At 36.0% G+C, this 19,353-nt stretch overlaps 1 protein-coding gene across 1 annotated transcript in view; it reads left to right on the top strand.

Moving 5' to 3' along the window:
• Window positions 1–5,780, top strand: part of LOC105067588 (caspase-13) — a 29,785-nt gene extending 24,005 nt beyond the window's left edge. The window contains exons 6-9 of the mRNA XM_010953177.3: window positions 373–519; window positions 1,691–1,800; window positions 3,331–3,434; window positions 5,181–5,780. Of these exons, the coding sequence (XP_010951479.1) occupies window positions 373–519; window positions 1,691–1,800; window positions 3,331–3,429 (356 nt within the window). The 3' untranslated portion in view covers window positions 3,430–3,434; window positions 5,181–5,780. The remainder of the gene's footprint in view (window positions 1–372; window positions 520–1,690; window positions 1,801–3,330; window positions 3,435–5,180) is intronic.
• Window positions 5,781–19,353: the final 13,573 nt, after the last annotated feature.

The raw sequence follows: 19,353 nt of genomic DNA, 5'->3' as shown, positions 1-19,353 counted from the left end.
TTTTCACTTTTTGGTGCAGCGTTCAAAGAGGAAAAGCAGAAATAATTCAGCTATAAAGTGATAACTATGCTCTGAGATTATGCAGATAAGGCTTTAACTCCTTTGTTATTCTCGGCAAATGGGTTCTTCCAGTTTTACCACACTGCCACTATTTACTGACATGGTGCTGTCACTATGAATTGGCACAATGCTCAACAGCACTAGAGAGAGGCAAGATGCGGGTGGGGTGGAGATGCCACCACGCGCGCGCACGTGTGTGTGTGTGTGTGTGTATGAAACTAGTTAGAATAAACATTGTAAAAGAATGAGGTAGGCAGTTGTAATAATCACGCTGAGGGAGGCACAATGCACAGAAGGTTGATGTCTCTACAGCAAATCGTGGAGAATTGTGGGTCAGTGACGCCCCTCCAGCACGCTTGGCAGACAGCTCTTCAGAGCCTCCTGACAACCTGGAGGAAGATGCCGTTTACAAGACGCATGTGGAGAAGGACTTCATTGCTTTCTGCTCCTCCACCCCACGTACGTGTGTCTCTCAGTTGCTGACAGTGATCTGTGGGTCTGAAGCTACCCCTGCTTGATTCTGGAAAATCAAGATAGTCTCAATGCAGCAATGATTTAGTAAAAATTTTGAGTGCTGTCAAAATATTCTACTTTTTTTCCCACTTTTAAAAATTGACTTTGATTATACATTGGTTGTATTTTAGAGCCAAAGGGATAGCAAACATTAAAACAACTGAATACAAGAAAACCCCTTCACCATTACAACAGTTAAAAACAAATGATCAGTTTTCTATTAACTTCATTTAAGGTTTTGAGTAGAATTTGTATGGACCTAGGGACTGATTGTTCTTTCTGAAAAATTATCATCTATAAGGCATTTTTTTTTTACCGTATTTCCCATCTGGATGCCAGTTAGAGTAGTGTCATAATGTGCCCCAGCAAGAAGGGAGATGCCCTTTAAAAAGAGGAAGAAAATGATACAACGGGGTTATCAGACCTGATAACAGGGGAGCAGTGCTTAGTCCTTGACCTCTAGGTAATCATCTTAAGAAGACTTATATTGGAGTGTTTCTAATTTGCAAATTTTATTTTAAGTCCTTTTACCACTTTATAAAGGTATAAGTAATATATAAAAAGCTGTATGTATTTAATATATATGTATCTTAACGAGTTTGGAGATAAGTACATACCTGTGAAACCATTACCACTATCTATGCCAAAAATATATTCCTCCCCTCCAAAAGTTTAGTCTAGACCTGTCCTTTTATTTTGTTCACTGTGTTGTGAAAGACAGCATGATATGCAATCTGTAAACAACTGCTTGTGTGAACATGGGGAATTTTTTCATCCTTCTGAGCTCCTATTCCTTCCTCTGTAAAATGAGATAATTACAGTTATCTCTCAAGCCTCCTTTCAGAGCAAAGTGAATAAACATTAGTGACATACTAGAAAGTCAATCCCCAAAATACAATGTAATCACTATGTAATGTTCTGCAGCTTTGATGAGCTGCCCCTTTAGTTCATGGAACGTCTTCATGGAAATTGAGTTCATGGAAGATTCTTCCCCTAAACACGTCAAGAAACTTCCCAAGCTATGCTTAAAAAGACAAAAAAAAAAAAAAAAAAAAAAGGTGGAAAAAAATAATGGTGAAGGCCACAACTCAAGGCTTATCACTCCTTATCTTCATAGATAATGTATCCTGGAGAGATATCACAAAGGGCTCTCTCTTCATTACACAACTCATCACATGCTTCCAAAAATACGCTTGGCGCTGTCACCTAGAGGAAGTATTCAGGAAGGTAAGCTTCTCTTTCCTCTTCTAATCAATTACTTTGTTCAGGATGGCTCTACTATCATTCGCCTTTCAGGTGACAGTAACAGACTTTGCAAGACAAACAGAAGAGTTGTACCTGGTTTCTGTAATTCAGGTGTTCAAATTCTGATTTAGGGGGAAAAAAAATGATGTCAATGCCCCACAGCAGAAGATCAAAATAGAACAAAATATTATAACATATGAACTTGTATGTCATGGACTATAAGTCCTTAAAATTCAAAGAATTGGAAGTATCTTGAATTAAGTTTCATTGATTTATTTATGAAATAAATATATATTTTGGGTGGTCTATTGGTAATGGCTTTGATCCCAGTCATGCAGGGTTAAATTAGACATATGTGACCTAAGGCTGTGTAGAACCAACATGCTTGTGAGAGATGGATACTGACCAAGTAGGTCAACAACAACAAAAAGTGTGTGATGCAGACTGTGATAGGAGCCATGAAGAAAAAGACCCAGGACAGATGCAAGAGGGTACAGGAGAAAACATGTTTTGAATGGAGTGGTCCAGAAAGAAAGACTTGCTTCTCCTGCCCCAACTCAGGACATCCCTTATCTCCCACTTCCTTCCTAGTTCATCTTCCTCCATGGCTTTTACCACCACCCACCCAATATATACTCTTGTTGTTTGTTTTTTACTTGTATTTACTCACTTGAATGCAAGTTTCATGAAGCAGGGATTTGTTCAACACCACAATATGCCGGCACATGGGAATTAATATTCATTGACTAAGTAAATGCATGAATGAATGGGTAGATGCCCTCTCTCTTTTTTAGAGAGGAGGGGATTAGTATTAAGAACGTGGGGAAGGGTGTTTATTCTTAAACTAAAACCATAGAGAAGAGTAGCACTCCCATGGGAAAGGAGGGATATACCTTAAGGAGTTGGAGAAGATTACACAGTAACAGAAGTCAGGGTCTCTGTGAGTAGGAACTTAGTCCTATTGGATAAATAGTATTTAGACATTGTAATTTCAAGAGAATTCTTAGAAAAATATTGGAAATAGTGGATCTAGGGTAAGTAGGATCTTACTGATCAGTCTATGGCAAAAGATTTCCAAGGTCAGCTTGTTGGTGGGGATGTGAAAATTGTTCATTGTTCAGGCCTTAAGGACAAAATCCTGGGGCTTAAGCCTTTTTGAGTTGAGAAGTAAGCCTTGCTGGAGGTCGAAGAGAGAGAATCTGAGGTCCAGTTATCAAGAATGGACACCAATGGATAATCAGTCATCAGATATGGAAAGTAGAGGAAATGCAGTTGGAAAAGATTGGATTAGGCATAAAATGCATCCATTCTGAGATAAAGAACATATTCTGACATTCAGTGTCACTTCTAATAGGTAAGGTAGCAGTGACAGGGAGTTCGAACGTCCATGAGCTTGGTTCCATCAATATTAGGAACATCTTTCATTCCAATAATTTTCTGGCTCATTGTGCAGAATGTTTTCTGAGAGTGCATACGAAGTATGTGTCATCTAGAACCTCTTTTTGTCTCTAGGTACAACAGTCATTTGAAAAACCAAATGTTAAAGCCCAGATGCCCACCATTGAACGACTGTCTATGACAAGATATTTCTACCTCTTTCCTGGCAATTGAAAATAGTAAGTATCAAACGTTGTTGCTGGCAGGTAAAATAAATGGGAGATTTAATATAATATATATTAAGGATGAGGTCGGAGGTCCAATGGCCAATGACAGCCCATTTCTCGCGTGGTCAGATTTGTGTTCCTTGTTGATGTAGTTGGGTGATTAGTTGCTATTTTTTACTCTACTTACATGCATTTGGATATCTCTCCTTCTCCATAATTATCAATCAGTCAATCAATCAATCAGTCAGGCAAGCCAAACCAAGATAGGAAGTAATAAACAATGAAGGACAAGGGTAGCAACTATTAAAATGGAAAGGTACTCAGACTTCTTATATTACTTATATTCATCTCTCTCTCTCTCTCTCACACACACACACACACACACACACTGAGTTACCAAATATTGCCTCAGATCCTAAAAATACAGAAACCAGAGGAGAAGACTCCAGAGAAAGCAGGACTGCGGTCCTCTGAGTACAGGTGTCACATTACTGACACTGACTACCATAACCATACAATATCAAACACATCCTGGGCTGAAAATTTTGTGTCAGTGCTAACTCTGGTTCTCTGACTCTTCTCACAGTGTAGCCCACAGAACATTCAGTGTCAGTTCTCAGATTCTTAATTACCACCCAGAAACCTTTTCAATCACCCATGTTAACATTTAAACAACTTTTTGGTCAAAATATTTTAGAATGAGTATGTCAAGTTTTGACCCAACAATTACTTTACTCACTGGTAACTGCTTTATATCACATGATCTTATAAGAATATTGTGAATTTCCCTCTCAGAAGCATAATTAAATTGTACATCATAGTAAACTCTATCTCAATACTTTAAATATGTACCCACCATCTGCTACCCCTGGTTTCTGACACCTTGGTTGCATAAGTGCAAAGATACTTCAAACGAACAGCTTTTAGTGCCTAATTCGTCCAACAGACCCATATTTAGGGATTGAATTATTTATTTGACTAATATTTATCAAGCACTTTGTATGTTCCAGGTTCTATTCTAGATACTTGGAATATGCCAGTGAAAAAAATTAATGGAATCCTTGCTCTCAGAAAGCTCATACTCTAGAGAGTGAAGACAGACTCTAAATACACAACAAGTAAATATATTTTATGTCAGAGAGTGGTAAGAGTTAAGGAGAAAAATAAACAAAGAGGCCAAAGGGACACAAAAAGGTGGATACTGTATTGTTATAGATACATTATTCAGGAAAGGCTGTTTTACAGTGATGAAATGATGAAACCAGAACAGAGAACAGGCAGAGCAGGAGAGTGAGCCTGTGATTCTATGCAGGAAAAGTATCTCAGCACAGGAGATAGGATGTGCAAATGCCCTGAGGAAGAAATGTGTTTAAGATGTTTAAAGAACTGCAAGAAGGCAGTGAGCTGAAGGAGAATGAGAGTGGGGAACATGGCAGAGTAACATTCAGAAAAATGGTGGGAAGCTTGATCACATGAGCCATGGTGATCAAAAGGCAAATGTTTTAAAATATTTTATCCTGAGTCATGTAGGAAATCCTTCAAATGCTTTTAAATAGAGAAATGACAGAATCTAATGCAGATTTTGCAAAGATCCCTCTGAGTACTTTTTGGTGGATAGAGTATAAAGGTTAAGAGATAGATGCCAAGGGAAACAGCAAAAGTGTACAGAATAAGATCAAAGAAGCATCATGATAAGGTACGGATTGAAAGCTTCCAGAGATTACTACTTTAACCTTCTGTTCTTTTTCTCTTCTTCAGAAAATCACAGGCAGTCTGGCCCTTTATCAACTTCAAGAAGCACCATTTATTACCAGTACATTACACATGTTTAACTTCTGGCTTTCAGTAAAAATGAAAACAAGTGAACTGTGTTTTGGGGGTCTTCTAAGAGAGAATAGAATTTCAACTCAAATGGCAGATGAGCGGAAATGAAGTGGAAGAAGTAAACTGGATTTTCTAGCTTTATGACTCATATCATATTTGCACTTTATTGAGTGAAGGAAACTGACCATGATTTGGTGTCAGCAACAGAGTGAAAAAAGTTGGTGCCCATCTGGATATGAGAACTATAAACTGGTCAGCTTCTTTTTTGCACATCCATCAAATCCTGACTCTAGAATGGTCCAGAATAAGCTTTCTAATTTATCCTTTAGCCCAAATCATAATGAACTCATTTATTTTTCTTCAGCAAGTTATTATGATTTTAGCAAATTGTACCTATGTATCTTTCTTTCTTCTTGCCTATAAGTTAATTCATTTTCTTGATGATTATCTCTTTAGATTTCCAAGCTTCAGCAAAATTGTATTATTTAACAAACACTTGGTTATTGTTTAAAATAAATTGAGATTTTGGTTTAAGATGGTGTAACTTGAGTGTATTTGTATATAAATAAAAATGTCATTAGAAAAAGCACAACAGAGAGAATGGGGAGTGTCAGCATTGGAAGAATGAATGTTAAAATTTCTGGAAGGATGAATGTTGGTAAAGGAATTTTGCCAACATACACATCTGAGCTACGAAGTAAGGGGATATACCACTTTTGCTACATACACACAGAATGCTGAATAAATATTTTAGTGCACACTGAACTGAATTAAAAAAATTAAAGATGCTCCAGTTGTCAAACATAAATCATAATAGTTAATATTTATTACTGTATGTCAGGATTATTTTTAAGATTTTTATTATTTTAAGGGATTTTTTTATATATAAATAACTACTTTAACCTCACAAAAGCCATGTAATTACTATTAATATCCCCATTTTACAGATAATGAGACAAAAGGAAGTAGGTTCTAGTCTTTTTCGATGGTTGTTTAGCATTCAGTTGTGGATTTGTTATAGTCCTGAGGAGAGTGAAGCTTGTGGTCCTACCACTCCACCATCTTGACCGGAAATCTCTCTCCTATGTATCTTGTTGTCCTCTTTGATGCCTCTGTTATCAGGTTCCCCGCAATGGCTCCTGGTGGCTTCAGGCTCACACCAGCCCTACAAGGGCTAATGCTCATGGAAAGAGGAGAAACAAAAGGAAATGGAGCTCAAGTGATGTGTCCAAAGTCACACAGTTAATAGATGACCACACCAGGATTTGAATGCAAACTTACCTGCTCTGGAATCTGCATTATTAACCACTGCACTACATTGCTTCTCCAAAGAAAGGAGAGACTGAAATTGTATGTGTTTTAAATTGTAAGGGTTAATTGAATTTTTAATTGTAAGGGTTAACTAACATTACAAAGATTTATGATGTTTATTTTTCTGGACTTTGCTTGTCCACGTGGAAACATGAGGCACACCAAAGATCCAAAAATACAGAGGAGGTTCAAAATGGCTGAAAAGAAAGCAAAGCTCACTCTCTCCCATGAATACATCAAAACTCCATCTACATGTGGAACAATTCTAACAGTATACCTACTGAACTTTGGCAGAGTAACTTGTACAATTGGAACCACCAGGGAAATATTCACAAAACCAGGGAGAAGGCAAAAAAATCAAAAGGAAATCTGGGCTGGACCTGCCACCTGGGGAGGGAACAGTGAGGATGAAAAGTGCCCTCACCCTTGGAAGCCCCCTCTCCAGTGGGGAGGTCAACTGGGTCAGAAAGGAGGCTTCAGAGATTCGAAGGAGAAAGCAGCAGCCTCTGGGCAGACAGAACAGAGAGGAACTGGAATAGAGGTTATGTGCAATTCCTAGCCCACGACGCGAGCTGGCTGGTGCAGGCCAGGACTGGGTGCTGAAGCTGGGGCTTCAGAGGACGGACTTGGGGAGAGGACTGGGGTTGACTGTGCAGAAGCATCCTCAGGGGGCTGGAGTGTATGCAGAAGAACCTGGGTCTACCTTAGAAAGCTTCACTGCTGGTGCACAAGGAGGGAGGGCCACAATGCAGCCTGTCCATAGCAGCCTTTTCTACTAGCCCAGAGGATATTGCACCATTGTTAAAGCACTCTTGTGGAGGAAAGGGTGGGATCCAGACATAACAGACTTCTGGGCTTGCCCTGGAGGAGCACAGTGGCTGACAGACAGCTTCCAGGAGGAGGGGGAGGGGCTAAAACATGAACACATCCCCAGGGATAGCACAGCTTTGCAGATGGGACTGAGATTTGAGTCAAGCCCCAGTCAACTCGGGTTGACTGTGCAGAGGCAGCCTCAGGGAGTGTGGTACAGGCTGAGGTTGGGAGTCTGTGTAAAATAACCTGAGTCTACCGTAGAAATCTCCACTCCTGGCACACTCCTGGGGCTGGGTGAAAGGTGGCTGACCACAGCAGACTTCTCTGTTAGCCCAGATATTGCTCATCACTCATGTCGTCTTGTAGAGGGAGGGGCCAGATCCAGACATAGCAGTCTTCTCAGCTTGCTCTGCTGGGGCATAATCACTGGTAGGAGGATCCCAGGCAAAGGTGGGGCTGAAATCTAAACCCATTCTCAGGAATTGCATGACTTCACAGATGGGACTGAGAATTTGGTCAAGACCCAGGCAACTGTGGTGGACTTGTTCCACGGGTGCCTTGGTGGACTGGGACATCCAAGAATAGTACCGGTGCATGGTGGGGTCAGGAGTGGTGTAACGGCAGTTGTGCACATGGGGATGTGGGGCTGGGCACAGGGTTGACCTTGTGGCCCAGAGTGGATCATGGCGCATGACAGCACATGCACTATGGCTGGTCCTGGTCCCTGAGGTCTGTGGGCCTACACTGTTGGCTTTGTCGGTGTGGAGCCTGGTGACCAAAGGGCAAGATGCCAGCATTCCCACAGCCGTGACTGGGGAAAGGCAGCATCAACAAACTGCTTTGTAAGCCAGCACAATGAGTGACAGGTGGCACCGCAGAGGGCACTTCCCAGTGGACATTGGCTGTGGAGGAAGACTCCGCAGCTCCTTTCCTAGCGGAAGCTATCCAGTCCCACCTATCACACATCACAGCTCAGAAATGGAGCTTGGGGCACCTATTCCAACACAGGGGTGCAGACATGAGCCTGGACAGGGCTGTGATAACCACAGAACAAACAGGAGGTCTCACTCAACATCCAGGGCAGACTCCAGTCACCACAAAACCCAACACACTCCCAATCAAGAGAATAATAGTCAGCACATACAGGAGAAAGACGTAGCAGCCAGCCATACTAAAATCAGCCCTTGCAACAAAATTTTTAGATACACACAGTTGACAAAGGGACATTCACACATAAAAACTGCCCTTCAAGTAGATGTATGTTACTCTTAAATTCATAGATTTAGAGAAATATAAATGAAATGAAGAAGCTGAGGAACAACTCAAAATTAAAAAAACAAAGAAGTCCCCTAAAAAAACGAACAATTAAATAGACTTCTAGATTCTACCAGAACTTAAGTTCAAAAAGGAGAGGATAAAAAACTGAGGAAAATAAGGTGATCAATAGAAATATCGAATACTATAAAAAGGAACTAGAAATTATAAAGAGGGGCCAATTAAAAATGGAAAACTCAATTGCTGAGAGAAAAAGCAAGGTTAAGGAAATTCATAGCAGATTTAATTATGCAGAAGAAAGAATAAGTGCTTTAGAAGATAGAATAATGGAAATGACCCAATCAGAACAGCAGGAAAACAAATGAAAAATATTAAAATAATGTAAGGACTTATGGGATAATATAAAGTATGACAATCTAAAAATAATAATAGGAGTTGCAGAAGAGGAAATTGTAAATGGGATCAAAAATATATTTGAATAAATTATGACTGAAAACATCCAAAACTTGTAGAAGGAAACAGATATCCAAGTACAGGAAGTGTAGAAGGTCCCAAACAAGGTGAACCCAAACAGATCTGCACCAGGATATATTATTCTAATTAAGATGTCCAATTTAGAGATAAAGAAAGATTCTAAAGGAAACAGAAGCAAAACAGTGTGTTCCAAGGGAACTCCCATCAGGCTATCAGATGAATTCTCTACAGGAATGATGCTGGCCAGAAAGGAGCGGCAAGATATATTTAAAGTCTTGAAAGAGAAAAAAAAATTGCATCCTAGGATATTTTACCCAGCCATGCTGTCATTTAGAATACAAGGAGAGATAAAGAATTTCTCAAACAAGCAAAAACTAAAAGAAAAAAACAGTACTAAAGCTATCCTAAAAGAAATGTTGAAAGTCTCTAAATAGAAAAAAAGCAGGAATCTATAGAAAAGAAAAAAAAAAACACACAATTGGAAATGTGATCATTACAATGTGCTGCAAAAGAATAAACATGAAGATGTAAAAGAGGACATCAAAATCATAAAATGTAGGAGAGGAGAGCAAGAAAGTGTAGATTAATTTTCATCCTTTTTAGGACGTATTTGAGCTTATATGATTACCAGTCTAAAGGGAATACATATGGTAAAATGTTAACATACATGAAAAACACTGTAAACACAAATCAAAACCACGCAGTAGAGTCACAAAAACCAAAAAGAAAAAAAAGCAAGTGAATACAAAAGAAAATTATATAAGCACAAAAGAAAAAATAAAAAAGGAAAAGGAAAACAAAGGAACAAAGAAGAAATACGAAATCAACTAGAAAATAAGGTTAGAAATGACAATAAACACACATCTATCAATAATTACCATAAATGTCGATGGAATTAATGCTCTAATTAAAAGACACAGAGTGGAGGATTAGATACTAAAACAAGAGCCTACAATATGCTGTCTACAAGAGACCCACTTAAAGACAAAGGACACACATAGATTGCAAGTGAAAGGATGGAAAAAGATATTTCATGCAAATGGAAATGACAAGAAAGCAGAGGTAGCAGTACTTATAACAGATAAAATAAACTTTAAAATAAGGGTCATAAAGAAAGATAAAGAAGGACACTATATAATAATAAATGAGGTAATACAAGAAGAGGATAATATGTTCATTAACATATATGAACCAAATAAATGAGCACCTAAATACATGAAATGAATACTAATAGGGAGAAATTGAAGGGAACACAATAATATTAAAGGCTTTAACACTCCACTAACATCATTGGACAGATCTTCCAGACAGAAAATCAATGAAGCAACAGAGATACTAAATGACACAGGATGCTTAGATTAATTGATATTTTCAGGACATTATTAAAAAAAACCAAAAACCAGAATATATATTCTTTACAAGTGCACATGGGATATTCTCTAAGACAGACAATATATTTGGATACAGAACAAGCCTCTACAAAATTAAGAGGCTAGAAAATATTTCAAGCATCTTTTCTGACCACAAGGGCATGAAACGAGAAATCAACTACAAAAAAAACAAATGAGAAAAGACTAACAAACAAACAAACAAACAAACAAACAAACAAAACAACTGCATGGAGCCTAAAAACAGGCTAAAAAAAACCAATGAGTCAATAATGAAATCAAAGGATAAATTAAAAATAATTACCTTGAGACAAATTACAATGAAAGCACAATCACACAAAATTTAGGGGATGCAGCACAAGCAGTCCTAAGAGGAAAGTTTATAGTGATCCAGGCCTTCATCACAAAATAAGAACAATCTCAAATAAACAACCTAACCTACTGTTTAAAACAATTAGGAAAAGAAGATTTAAGAAAACCCTAAAGTCAGCAGAAGGAAAGGAATAATGAAAATGAGGGAAGAAATAAGTAAAATAGAGATTTACATAACAATAGAAAAATCAATCAAACTAAAAGCTGGTTTTTTGAGAGTAAACAAAATCAACAAACCTCTGGTCAGGATTACCAAGAAGAACAGGGAAAGGATGCAAATAAACAAAACAAGATGTGAAAATGGAGAAATTACAGCCAACAACACAGAAATACAACAAACCATACTGTGAACAACTACACGGCAATGAACTGGACAATCTAGAAGAAATGCACAAGTTTCTAGAAACATACAATCCCCCAAAAACTGAATCAAGAAGAAATAGATCATCTAAACAGACCGATCACTAGAAGTGAAATAGAATCAGCAATAAAAATCCTCCCTGCAAATAAAAGTCCAGAGCCAGGTGGCTTCATTGGGGAATTCGAGTAAACATACAAGGAAGAACTTATACCAAAACTTCTCAAACTTGCAAAAACGTTGAAGAGACGGGAACACTCCCAAACTCATTCTGTGAAACCACAATCACCCTGATACCAAAATCAGACAATAAAACTACCAAAAAATAAATTTACAGGCCAATATCATTCATAAACACAGATGCAAAAATTCTCAACAAAATATTAGGAAACAGAATATAACAGTATATAAAAAAGATTGTACACCATGATCAAGTTGGATTCATCCCAGGGACACAAGGATGGCTCAACACATGCAAGTCAATCACTGTGATACACCACATCAACAAGAGAAAGGACAAAAATCACATGATCATCTCAATTGATGCAGAAAAAGCTTTTGATAAAACTTGACACCCATTGATGATAAAAACTCTTGTCAAAATGGGTTATAAAGGGAACATTTCTCAACATAATAAAAGCTATTTATGACAAACTCACAGTGAACATAATACTCAATGATGAAAAGTTGACAGCCTTCCCACTAAAATCTGGAGCTGCGATGCCTACAATCACCACTTCTATTCAACATAGTATTGGAAGTCCTAGATAAAGCAATCAGATAAGAAAAAGGAATAAAATGGATCCAAGTTGGAAGAGAAGAAGTAAAATTGTCACTATATACAGATGACATAATTCTGTATATATATATATTTATAGACAACTCTAAAGACTCCACAAAAAAACCACTAGAGCTAACAGACCAATTCAGTAAGAGAGCAGGAGACAAGATTAACATACAGAAATCTGCTGCATTTCTTTACACTAACAATGAAATATAAAAAAAAGAAACTAACAAAAAAAATTCCTTTTAAAATCACATCAAAAAATAAAATACTTAAGAATAAACCTTTACCAAGGAGGTGAAAGTCATATGGGGAGAACTGTAAAACACTGATTAAGAAAATTAAAAATGATTTAAAAAAAGGGAAACATATCCCATGACTCTTTAATTGGAAGAATTAATATTGTTAAAATGGCTGTACTACCCAAAGCAATCTACAGATTTAATGCAAACTTTATCAAATTGCCATCATGTTTTTCACAAACTAGAAGAAACAATCCTAAAATGTATATGGATTCCCAAAAGACCCAGGATTGCCAAGTCAATGCTGAAGAAAGGGAACAAAGCTGGAGTAATTAGCCCTCCCAGACTTCAGACAATACTACAGAGCTATGATGAGCAAAACAGCTTAGTATTGGCACAAAAACAAACATATGGATGAATGGAACAAAATAGAGAGCCCAGAAATACAGCCACACACCTACAGTCAATTAATCTTTGACAAAGCAAGAATATACAATGGAAAAAAGACAGCCTCTTCAGCAATTGGTGTTGACAAAACTGGAAAGCTGTATATACATCAATGAAGTTAGACAACTCCCTCAAAACATACACAAAAAATTTTTTTAAATGGCTTAAAGACTTAAATGTAAGACAAGACACTATAAACTTCCTAGGAGAAAACATAGGCAAAACATTATCTGACATAAATCTTAGCAATGTTCTCCTAGGGCAGTCTACCCAGGCAATAGGAATAAAAGCAAAAATAAACAAATAGAACCTAGTTAAATTTATAAGTTTTTGCACCGCAAAGGAAACCATATGTAAAACAAAACAAGAATCTACAGAATTGGAGAAAATATTTACAAAAGATGCTACTGACAAAGGCTTAATTTCCAGGATACACAAACAGCTCATCCAACTCAATCACAGAAAACAAACAACCCAATCAAAAAATGGCAGAAGACCTAAAAAAACACCTTTTCAGTGAAGACATACAAATGTCCAACAGGCACATGAAAAGATGCTCAATATTGCTAATTATCAGAGAAATGCAAATCAAAACTACAATGTGGTATCACCTCACACCATTCAGAATGGCAATCATTCAAAAGTCCACAAATGATAAATGCTGGAGAGGCTGTGGAGAAAAGGGAACCCTCCTACACGGCTGGTGGGAATGCAGTTTGGTGCAGCCATTATGGAAAACAGTTTGGAGATTCCCTAAAAAAACTAAAAATGGATTTATCCTATGATCCAGAAATCCCACTCTTGGGCACATATTCAGAGGAGACTCTAATTCGAAAAGACACCTGCACCCCAATGTTCATAGCAGCACTATTTACAATAGCCAAGACATGGAAACAACCTAAATGTTCATCAACAGATGTTTAATAAAGAAGAGTGGTGTATATATATATACACACAAACACACACACATACACATATGTATGTATATATACATAAAATAAATATTTGTATATATATATAAATTCTACTCAGACCTAAAAAAGAATAAAATAATGCCATTTGCAGCAACATGGATAGACATGGAGATTGTCACACTAAGTGAAGTAAGCCAGAAAGAGAAAGAAAAATATCACATGATATCACTTATATATGGAATATATATGTATACACACATACACACACACACACACACATACACACACACACACACACACACACAGTGGAAAACTACTTAGCCATAAAAGAAATAAAATTATGCCATTTGAATCAACAAGGATAAATCTAGAGATTTTCATACTAAGTGAAGTAAGCCAGAAAGAAAAAAATACCATATGATACCACTTACGTATGGAATCTTAAAAAAATGACGCAAATGAACTGATTTACAAAACAGAAACAGACTCAAAGACATTGAGACCAAACTTATGGTTACCATAGGGGAAAGTGGTGGTAGAGGGATAAATTGGGACTTTGTGGTTTGCAGATTCTAACTACTATATATAAAATAGACAAACAATGAGATCTTACTGAATAGCATAGGGAACTATATTCAATATATTGAAATAGCCTGCAATGAAAAAGAATATGAAAAGAAATATATATATGTATAACTGAATCAATATACTGTACAGAAATTCACACAGCATTGTAAACTGATATTTAAGTGAAAATTAATAAAAATTAAAAATTAAATTTGTAAGAGAAAAAATAGAGACCTCATTCTCCGACTACTGTATGATCATAATAGAAAGCCAGTAACACAAAGACAGCCACACATCTACACACAGTTGGAAATTAAAAAGTACACATATACAAACACGTACATACATGTGTATATGTACATATACCAACATATAACTTAAAACATATGCATACACAGATAGAAAAACAAGGAAGGAAAAAAGTATGAACCAAGCATTCAACTCAAGAAGTCAGAACAATAATAAACCACTAAGAATAGAAAAGAGAAAATAGTAAAGATTAAATTGCAAAACATTTTTGAGATAGTAATGAAACAAAAATTTGAGCATGTCAACAACAAAAAAAAAAGCTAGTCCTTTAAAAGAGACTGGTCAAATAGTAGATATTCAGCAAGAGTGATATTAAATAATAAAATTAGCACAAAAAGAATATTAGAGATAGGAAGGTACAATAAATATAGATAAACATAAATACAGAAAAAACATAAGAGAGTATCATTTATAACATAGATGAGATTCTAGAAAAAGGAAGTTAACAAAATTAATACATAAAAAAATAAAAAGCTAAATGGGATCAATAAACATTAAATTAATTTTTCTTTGTCATATCTAGTGCAAAAATATTTAATAAACCCAAATGATTGTAAAGAAATATCTTACTAAACTTTTAAGAAATTGATGAGTTCAATTTTACTTCAACACTTCTAAGTAATAAAAATACTATACTCCTTAAATTTGTATACAAAGCTAGTGCAAAACTGATTACAAAAATAAACTAGAGAAGTAGAGGCAAATTTAGAAAGATATAGGATTATTTCTCAGAAATATTGATGAAAACATTCTAAATAAGAAGTTAGCAAAGAAATTCCAGCCATGTATGAAACATTATTAATATCTGTAACCAACTAGTATTTACTCTGGGAATCCAGCTATAGTTTAATAATAAAATATTTATGATAGCATTCCTCAAATAAGAGATTAAAGGGAAAATTGTAATGTTTTAAAAGGTTTAGAAGTCATTTGATAATATTCAGAACTCATTTATGACATAAAAAGTCTTAGAAAAACAGAGACAAAAATAATTCCTTAATCTAACAGGATGCATCTAATAAAAGCCTACAAGGAAAATAGCCACAGAGGAAAAACACTAAATGTGAGGAAATTTATAGCCCTCTTGTGCAAAATTACTTAAGCATTGTCTTTAAATAAATTTTAAATAAAAATAATTGTGTTATCTCTAAAACATGAGATAAATGAATTCACTTACAAAATAGAAACAGACTCACAGACATAGAAAACAAATTTATAGTCACCAAAGGAGAAAGGAGGGGGCATAAATTAGAAATTTAGGATTGGCAGACACAAACTACTATATATAAAATAAACAACAAGTTCCTATGGTATAGCACAGGGAACTATATTCAATCTCTTGAAATAATCTATAAAAAAAAAGAATGTGAAAAAGAGTATGTATATATACATATGTATGACTGAATCACTATACGGTACAGCAGAAAATAATGCAACATTGTAAATTAGCTATACTTCAATAAAAAAAATAATAATCCTATTCAATTTTGCACTAGACTTCTAAGACAGTAAGACCAAAAGCAAAAATGTTTGGAACACAAGAAACAAAACCATCACTATTCCTGGAAAATATGCTTTTATTCATTAAAAATTTCTTAGAATGAATAATAAAGTTCCCACATTTGCAAGAAATCAAGTCAATATACAACATTCAATATCATTCTTGTATTTGAAAGACAATTTATTAGGAAGTATTGTTTTTTTGTTATTTTGCTACTTTAAAGCTTCTCTTTGTAAAAGCAAAAAATATCGTAAGACACTTAAAGAAAATTCTAAACAAATATTTGCAGAGTATACATGGAAAAAAATTTTTTTTAATATTGGGTGACATAAAAGAAGATTTAACTAAAATAAGAGCTATACCTCCATCATTGATGAGAAGATAAATACATGAAAAGATTTCCATTTTCCACTCAAATTAATCTATAAGCCCCACAAAATCCCAAAGAAAACCTAACAGGGTATCTTCTTGAACCTGACAGCTTGTTTATACTGCTTGTTTGGAAGGTAATACAGTAAGAATAGCTTAGAAGGAAGGGTTTTGAGCAAGCTTCATGTTTTAAAGGTAAAGCCAACAGTTGCATAAAGTTTTGAGAAAGGGGGAAAAAAGTGTTCTACTCTGAATTCTTGGAAGGTAGTATATTGGTGGGGTGGGGTTTGAGATATCAAAATTGAGATGTCTACCAGACATTTAAATAGGTGCCCAGTTGATACTGGCTGTATGAATATGGTACTCAGGGAACAGGCCTAGGCTAGAGATTAGCATTTTGATTTGCTTTCTTATAAATAAACAGTACTGAAAATCAAAATACTGGATGAGGCTGCTAAATAAGTGAGGAAAAGCTAGAGCAAAGACCAAAGATGTGAATTAACTGGCAAAGGTTACTAGAAGAAGCAGCCAGTGAAGTAACAGGGGAGTCAAGACAGGGCTGTGATTTAGAATGAAGGGTTTCAGGGAGAAGTGCAAATATCAGTGTGAAATGCTTCTATAGGTCAGAATAACAATTGAGGTATAACATTTAATTTAACAACGTGGAAGTCACTGGTTACATTAACAAGAGTTGTTCTGGTAGAGGGGTAAAGAGAAAAGGGTGACGAGCTGGCTCAAGAGAGAATAAACCACATTTGGAGACAGTGAGGATAGACAATGCTTCTGAGTTGTGGGGAAGTGGGATCAAGAGTTTATTTTTTAATCTGGGATATTATAATGTGCTTTTATGTTATAGCAATGATATGATTAAGTGGGAAAATTAACGACGTTAAGAACACAAGGGGAATACTGTTAAATAATGTCCTTGAGTAGGTGAGAGTGAATAAATCAAATGAAAAAAGTGATGGCTTAGCCTTAGATGGAGTTGGAGGAGTGAAGGCCAACAATATGAGACCAGGTAACTGTAAGTTAGTAGATACTGAGGCTAGAAATACTCTCTTCGAATGGAAAATTATTTGGGAGATTTGGGACCAATGGGAAGGAACTTTAATCCCAACGTATCACTTTGCTAGACAGATTGCAATATATACATGGCCAAAAATACTGTAAATGTTTTTTCATTGGCTCTTTAACTTTAGTTATTTTACAGACAAGCATGGTAGACTTGGCTGTGGATGCAAATCTTAATAAGCTGACAAAGTAAAATAAAAATATAGATTAAAAATGATGGCATAATTGGAGGTGAGTAAAGATGGAAGAAATTGTGTTGGGGCAACTAAAATTAGCTTACATAGAGAATTAAACTACTGAGCAACACAAATGGAAGAAGAAATGGTTAATAGGTTATTTAATATTTAAAAATTAATCAAAAATTTTAAACTATGCTATCATCAAATATTAGGTAGAGTAGGATTTAAATGAGGCAGTATAAATGAACTGCATCTCATTTTTCATATGTGGTGATCAACAACATTGCATTTGATATATCAGAAAATAAAGGAATAAAATGGGCATGTTATTGAGAGTTCTGAAGATTATCATCACCAGAAAATAAAAACATACATAATTTAGGGAAATGATATGCAGGATATGGGAGAGAGATGGGGAGAGATGTACTGGAGAATATGGTTTTTAATCATACATTTTTCTGTACTACTGGATTAGTTGCCATATGTATGCTTTAATTTGACAAAGATTTTTAAATTGTAATCTAGCAACACTTTAATATATAGTCATAAAAATGAGATAGATAGTTCTTAATGTGTTGAAAATGTTTGTTATACATTGTCAAATTTTTAAAAAGCAAATTATCAATAATATGAGAAAGAAGTTATCGGTAAATATGTATTTGTCAGTTATCTCTTGCTGAGTAACAAACTACCTCCAAACTCAGTGGCTTAAAACAATAAGCACTTAACTATTATTCACAGGTTGACCAGTTAGCTGGGCGTTTCTCCTTGTCTCTGGGATTATCCATGTGTCTGAGGGCACCTGCATGTAGGGGAAGCATTTCTACTGACAGTACTAGGATCTCTCACATATTTGGAAAGCATCTGGCTTTGGAAAGCTTAAAGATGGTCTAGCATGACCTTGGCTGAGACAACTGGACTTCCCTTCCTTCCTGTGATGTCTCTTACTCTTCTAGCAGCCTAGCCCAGGCTCACTCACATGAAGGTTCGGGTATCCAGGAGGAAGGAGCGCACAGTGCTTCCAAAGACCTGGGCTCAGAATTGCACAATGTCCCTCTACTGTGTCACAAAACCAAGTTATAAGGCCAGTCTGTAGTCAGAGCGAAGGGCCTGGATACGGGAAGCCAATGACAGCGTCCATCAATAAAATCAATATTGTATTGTGTTTTTTAAAAACATAAGAAAAAAATCACAAAGATGCAAGCTAAACAATTGTGGTTACTTTGTAGTGTGCAATTAAAGAAGCTGGAAGATCTTACTTCATTTCACAAAATTTTCTGTTGTTTCATTTTAATGGCAAACAACTATCTATTATTATAGGAGATTTTAAAGTAAGAGTTCCTTGTGCATTTAACAAATAAAATATACACATGACTCTCAAGGATAAACAATAACCAAAACTGACAAATAGCAGATGAGGAGGGACGAAAACAGAGTCTTCATCTTGTTTTTTGTTTTGTTTTTTTTAAACTGTTTGGCAGTTTTCAGTCAGTTTCACCCTCCCATCAAGGCTTCCAAATTCACACTTCATTTCCGGGGTTGAGCAGTTAAGTGAGGCACCCCTACCATTCAGTCCCTACGGGTGACGCAGAGACAAGTAAGGGTCAATTTGACCTACTGTGTTAAAAAAAAGTTTGGAAAATAGAACAAAGAAATGCATGTGTGTGTGTGTGTGTGTTTGTGTGTGTGTGTGTGTGTGTTTCATCCTCTGGACTTTGTCACAGTAAAACGAC

This window comes from Camelus bactrianus, chromosome 10 (assembly GCF_048773025.1).
Source record: "Camelus bactrianus isolate YW-2024 breed Bactrian camel chromosome 10, ASM4877302v1, whole genome shotgun sequence".
NCBI classification, from domain to species: domain Eukaryota; kingdom Metazoa; phylum Chordata; class Mammalia; order Artiodactyla; family Camelidae; genus Camelus; species Camelus bactrianus.
Note: the sequence above shows the minus strand (reverse complement) of the source record. Positions and strands in the feature narration are given on the sequence as shown.